Source organism: Atheta coriaria, unplaced genomic scaffold (genome assembly GCF_025399875.1).
Source record: "Atheta coriaria isolate IRGN ID8LTWV9N9 unplaced genomic scaffold, Caltech_Dcor_3.1 hic_scaffold_5_pilon, whole genome shotgun sequence".
Classification (NCBI taxonomy): domain Eukaryota; kingdom Metazoa; phylum Arthropoda; class Insecta; order Coleoptera; family Staphylinidae; genus Dalotia; species Dalotia coriaria.
Genome location: NW_027045447.1, coordinates 5,614,829 through 5,621,339, shown reverse-complemented (window position 1 = coordinate 5,621,339; position 6,511 = coordinate 5,614,829). Strand labels below are relative to the sequence as shown.

Sequence of the window (6,511 nt, the reverse complement as noted above, 5' to 3'; positions counted from 1 at the left end):
ATATTTCAACATATTTTTTGTGTATATTACATTTATTTGTCGTAGATTCTCATGATATGAGTAATTCTGTATAAAGTTTGCTGAGATTTTTTGCATAGTTATAAATAGAGTTTTTTCTTGTATTATAATAAGTAGATAATTAGTATTAATAATTTAAGCGGATATAAAGTTGCAAGCATTTCAAGATTTCAAGAAATCGCGAAAATGGCAAAATGGTCCATCAGCATATAAATAACTACCACTAATATTTACTCGAATAATAAAATTGATTGAATTTTATTTAATTTAACAATATCCAAACAACCGCAGTAACTAATTCTCACTTTAATAAATATTTCATTCATTTTAATTAATACTGTTAAATAGTTAAAATGTTAAACTTGAAGCGATTATTTAAATATTTTATTATTTTACTTTTGATGTATTAAAATTTAAAATTAAATTTTTACTGGGAATGAAGTTTAATTTAATTTTGGTGTAAAGTCAATTTGTATGTAGGGTTGGTGAGTGCAATGGCGTGTTTCGCATGATTACGATGACATATATGTATGCATGTTTAATTAATTGCATTTATTTTGCATTCGTTTGCCATGCGCATTAATACTATCGATATCGAACTGAGGACGCTGCCGAGGGCTTTTGGCAAACGGACTGCGACTGCAATGCATCACCGCACGAATGAGCACTAATTAATTACATTATTGATATATTCTCCATCAAAGTAAATTTAAAGCGTAATCAAATTTTTAAAAAAATTATCCTCGACTACGCAAATATTTATATTGGATGTAATTAAAATCATGTAGTAGAAATAATTATTGGTAGTTGTGGCTATAGTAATATATCCGATATTGCAAAATTTAAACAGTAATTAAACAATAATTGAAGTGTAAAACTTTTTTTTTAACAAAAACGATTTTTCTCTAATTTTTTTGTTTCATCTAAAACCTGTGCCCTTGAATTTCAACTTCTTATTCAGTGTTTTATTAGTATCTACAGGTTGCGTATTCTTTTGCACACAGTACTACTTCCCCCACCATGTTTTGCGGGTCGCAGCGCGCTAGTAGTGTTCAGTCTAACCAGGGTGGTCAGGGTTTAAGCAGACAGTCGCAGGTTTCTCAATTCATTTTTCTTTCCTAGTCTTCAGTTATAAAACAAATTAATTTTTCAAATTTTTAGCTAAATTTTAATTGTTTTCAAACATTTTTCTATAAAATCATTGTTATATTGAAATAAACAAATCAAAAATTTATTCAGCAGTATTTTTTGTTTAGTTTTAGTGAGATTAACAAACCGTAATCCATTTTTATATATATTTATATTTATATATAGAAGTGATATGAAAATCGATAAGATAATAAATAAATATTGATTATTATAAGCTATAATAATCTACTCTCCTGGCCAACCAGCAAAATTCATGGATACGTATGATAACACCAGTAATTTGATATGACTGCACTATAGTTTATAGTTATAGTTTAATGCTGGTTTAAATGCTGGTCGAATGACATTTCATCGATATGCGGGTCTTTAAATATTATTATCCAAACGCGAAATAATAAATAATTCGAAATTAATGCTAAGCTTACAAATAAAACCCATATTTGATATAATATAATATTTACACTCCATTTGCGATATTAGTATGCGGTTGATAAGTTAAATTAAAATACATCTCTCGCCACCTTGGTTTAAAACATAATAAATAATTTTATTAATAAATCTCCTACAGTTTACTATACAAGTTTTTACGAATATTATTTACACTTTTGTTGCTTACAAACAAATTACACAAGTAGTAATGGTCGTTTTGTTTAAATTTTAATTCCTTGCAATTTTTCCTTGCAAAACATTTATTTATGTTTGATATTATTGGTTGGTTTTAATTTTGATGGCCGAGTTTATGGTACTACATTGATCATTGTTGGTTAAAACATTTAACACTGAATGACGCACGGAGCAAGTCGTGAAAGACTCGTTTATGTCGGTTTTCCCGTTGATGGAGATTCCTCGATGTAGACGTTACCTGTTTCTATGTTTGGATTTTTCTCTTTGCGTACTGCAACAAGAAAATCATCATAAAAGTTATTTTGTATTAAAATTATATCTGCAAAAGTAAGTTTTTTAATGTTTTTGTTTGTTTGTTTTCAGTTCACGCCTCAACTATAAAACCAATTTTAATAAAATTTGATGTAAAGATAAATTATATCTTGGAAAAGGTTATTGACTACTTTTTTCACGATAATAATACTAAAAACACATAAAATTGAGTTTAAAAGTATATATAGGTGATCAATTGCATTTATAGTTATATAATTCAACGTCAGATAGCGTTTGGATAAATTATAATTTATATATACGATTTATTGAGCATATTTTATTAATCAATTCTTATATTTACCTTGAATTAATTGTTCTAAATACATGCATCGATTCTTGATGCTTTTGGCATCCCTTATGGGCCCCATCGATGGTTCCAAAACCTCCCCCTTCTCTTGACTGTTGGCCGCCATTAGACTCAGCCGTGCCGAAAGTTCTTCGACATCTGTAACAAAATTTTCCAATTAAAATTTCCGCTGCAATTCAATATCCAATTAATTCCTGATTTTCCACACCGAAAAAACATGTTTTAATCTAAAACGCAAAAGTGTTACATGTTTTCCTGTTATCCTGTCATTTTTCGACATGCATTGTTTATCCTGTTTATATTTCACGTCAAAACAGTTTTCCCATCCGCCAGTGGTGTTAGTTTTGCGCAATTGCAACGTTTTGGCTGTTCGATTGCATACAATTCCCGCTGATCGAAGCGGCGAAAATAGGCGAGCGCCGAAACTAGAGCAAGCCTTGCAAAAATGCGCTTCTAATTATAATAAATATTCGCACGCGTTGCACAACGTGTTTTCCGCGAAATTCCTGAGCACCGAGCGTGCGATTTGCTAAATATTTGCCACTTAAACGTGGGCTAATTTTGGCAAATATACGATTGCAGAAATTAAACGTAAAAACAAGTTTTATATACTTTAAAACAAGGTTATTTGTGTATACATGTTTAGTATGTTGCCTATATTGAGCATAGGTTTAAAAATAGAATTATGTCTTGTTTGGCATCGATTAATGTTACGGAAAATTAAAAGTTTCAATTGGGACGCAATTGAAACGCATTCGTTTCATTGCGCACCGGATTCTCGACGCCTGAAGGTTGTAATAACACTAAAACGATATTTATAGAAAGTTTGAGTTTCAGTAGCACGCGTCGAGCGCATTTTCCAAACTCCCGGCGCGTTTTTTTTGCGCCGTTTGCTCGAAAAACAAGACTGCGAAAACAATTTAATACGTTTCAGTATTGATAGCTTTATTTGTTCCTTCCCGGATGAACAGGCTTAAAAATATCTTATTTTTGTTACCAAAATTCAAATTTATTGCAGTTTAACCTAAAATTCTCATAATTCACGCGCTATAATTCACCGTATTTGCATTATAATATGTTTCACGCACCTTAATCCATTTTTGCGACACACAAAATCTTTGGCAAAGAAATTTAACATCCGCAGAAAGCGAGAGAGAGAGTAGGAAAGTGTGGCAACATTTATACTCATTAAAGTTTTAATCCTTTGCAAAGATAAAACGCGAAAACGCTAAAACTGTGTTGACTCTGAATTTAGAATACAAGTCAAGAGTTGCAGCTTTCTGTTGAATTGTGCGGATTACTCTTTACTACGTTTTGACTAATTTCAGCGAATTTAGCTACAATTATACAGCGCTGTGTTATTAGTTTTGCTGCAATGCAAACAACGTTTTTAATTGGCTGCTTGAAACTTTAAGAATCTTACTTTATATAAGTAGGTTAGATTGTAGGTTATGTGCAAGTATATTTTTGCTTTTTATTGAGTCGCGAGTGCAATTCCTTTTGTCATTTCTATTCTGATTTGTGTTTATGGTCCTTGAGAGTGTATATTTCAAGCTGTCACGGTTGTATATTCTAGTTTACATTTCCCAACAGTTTCCAACATTTTCCGTTGTCTTATGGTTACAATTTATAGCTCAAACTATAAAATATAGTAAAATTTTGTAAATTTTTCCAAATATTTGCTTTAAATATTAAATTTATTAGAAAATACTAATGATAAATTAGTTAAACTAATTATCTGATTCTAACACGTCCGCTGTCAAGGAAATGATTTTGCCTTCCTGCATTTTCCCCTTTCCGGGAAGCTGCGACGTCTGCATTTGCACATCTAATTGGATTTGTACGAGCGAAAACGTCGGATTTGCACAAACCTCAGCTAATTGTCAAATTGTCATGTACAAACTTAGAACAAACACATGCGACTGTTTCAACATTTCGCATTGATCACATCATCATGCAGCTAGTTAACCTTACACTAACCTCAAATGAAAACATAAATCAACATTTTGAAACAATTTAAAACGTTTTCAAGTCAGTCGTGTTCGAAACTAGCATTCAAACACGTCAAAACGACGTGACACGTGACGAACGCTCGCTGACTTGGTAAATCTTCTCGCAGCCGGCTGGTTCTAAGCCGGTATCAACTTTCTGTGAAAGGATTAAAATATGTATATTTCCAGCCACAATTCAAATTCACGATGCGGCGCACACCCGGCAGTCTTGTGTCGTGCTGTTCGCATGATTTATCGCGTGAATTAATTCGAAATCAAGTCGAAGTGTCAAGTACAGTTAATATTCTTATGTAAAACTCCGTAAAAGAATTTAATCTATTTGTTTTTTTATTGAAAACTACGCCATATGGCATATTTTTTCTTTTGTGAACTAGTTAAACATAAAAATACTATCTGTATTTGGTCGTATTGCAACATTTTCCACTGGTGGGTGATTGTTATTGTTGTACGCGTTGAGCATGCCCGATGTTCTCGCTGTTGGTTTAGGTTTACAAGTCGTTTTATTTAATGTCGTTAACGTCGAGAAGTCGTCGTCCGTGAACCACTTCAATTGAAGTCGCTGCGCGCTGGATTTATTGAAGTACATTTGTTTAAATGTGACTGATGATTGCCTGTGATTTCGGCCGGCTCGTTAACCTCTCACCGTTCTCAACAATAAAATAATCATCTTATAATCAATTTCACTTCGAAATAAATCGCTAAAAATTAATTTAAGCGGATTCTATAAATTTTCTCAGGTTGTAATAATTAAAATTGAAAAAGTTGGCAAAGTTTATGATTAGAAATGCCAAAAATTTGCGCGTGTGCTTCACGCAGAAAAAAAAGTCCACGTTTGGCAGGCGTTTATTAGAACTTTTTCGTTTTGCGACTTTCTAAACTTTGTCCAAAGTTTTTTTGCTGTGCGCATTGACAAGAAATTAATAAGATTTAATTTTCTTGCGGTTTTTACTAATTAGTGTTTAGTCTGGAAATTCTTGGAATATTAAACTAAGAATTTCACACTTAATTTCATGCTTTTTTTTTGGTTCTGCATTCCTTCAATCTCATACATCTTTGCACCAAAGCAAAGAAACTTTTATTTTGTAGTGGCATCAGTAGTTGGCATTTGGTGGCAAATTAATTTCGCTCGTTTATCTCCACGTCCACATTTTTCTTCGACTTTGTTTTTCCTGTGGTAGACAACATAGAAAACGTCTTAATTACGTCTTAACTTAGTCCACTAGATTAATTGTATCTTATTAATTATAAGGTTACAACGCTTTAATAAAAAAATCTCTGCGTATTTTTGTTTCGGTGAACATCTGAGGTTGACATTGCTGATATTTATACGTGAATAGCATACATATTCATGTAAGTAACACGAGGCCATGCACAGCATGCTCGAGATGTGAAGTTTGCTGAAGATGTTTCATATTTCGCGCAGCAGCAGCAGCACATTCAAAACATTCGTGCTTCGTTTCCAACGCCAGACAAAATCTTGTACATGTTAGTTACGAGCACATCAACCGCAAATGTGTAGGCAACACAGCAGCCGCAGACATAAAATTGATCATATTTGCCTATGATATCAGAAAGTTAGGTTATGATGCACTAAAAATAGAAAACTGTAAATATACTTTCGAAAAACATAAAAAAATTATACATATTTTTATATTTTATAAATAAATTGAGTGTAAAATAAAGTAATATAACTTAATGTACTCACAGTAATAAATTACATCTTGAATTCCATAAATTAGTCACATTTTCACGCGTTTCTGCGCTCGTGAATCTCATTCACAGTAAAAGCACATGTGTGCAATCTTTACAGAGTGTATGCAACCATTCATACATTACTTCTCAACTTTACAAATTTATTAAAACGCTTAAAAAAACACTCGCTTGATTTATTATTTGTCGTCATAAATCTGCGCGTGATTTATGTAAGTATGATTTATATTTCACAAGAATACACTCGTAAAAAGTCGTTAAAAATTAATAATTAGCCTGAAAATTTCATCTACAAAGCAAACTTTTAAGATTCTCTTTGATTTTAATGCATCTAAGTGCGAAACGATGTTAAATCGGAATTTGCGGCACTTTTTCCAAC

General features: G+C 32.1%; 1 protein-coding gene across 1 annotated transcript in view; it reads right to left on the bottom strand.

Annotated features, from left to right (window-relative positions):
- Positions 1-1,689: 1,689 nt before the first annotated feature.
- The window catches only part of wgn (Tumor necrosis factor receptor superfamily member wengen), a 28,548-nt gene continuing 23,726 nt past the window's right edge, over positions 1,690-6,511 (bottom strand). The window contains exons 3-4 of the mRNA XM_065303225.1: positions 2,405-2,548; positions 1,690-2,062 (exon numbers count right to left, since the gene is read on the bottom strand). Coding sequence (XP_065159297.1) covers positions 1,983-2,062; positions 2,405-2,548 — 224 coding nt within the window. The 3' untranslated portion in view covers positions 1,690-1,982. The remainder of the gene's footprint in view (positions 2,063-2,404; positions 2,549-6,511) is intronic.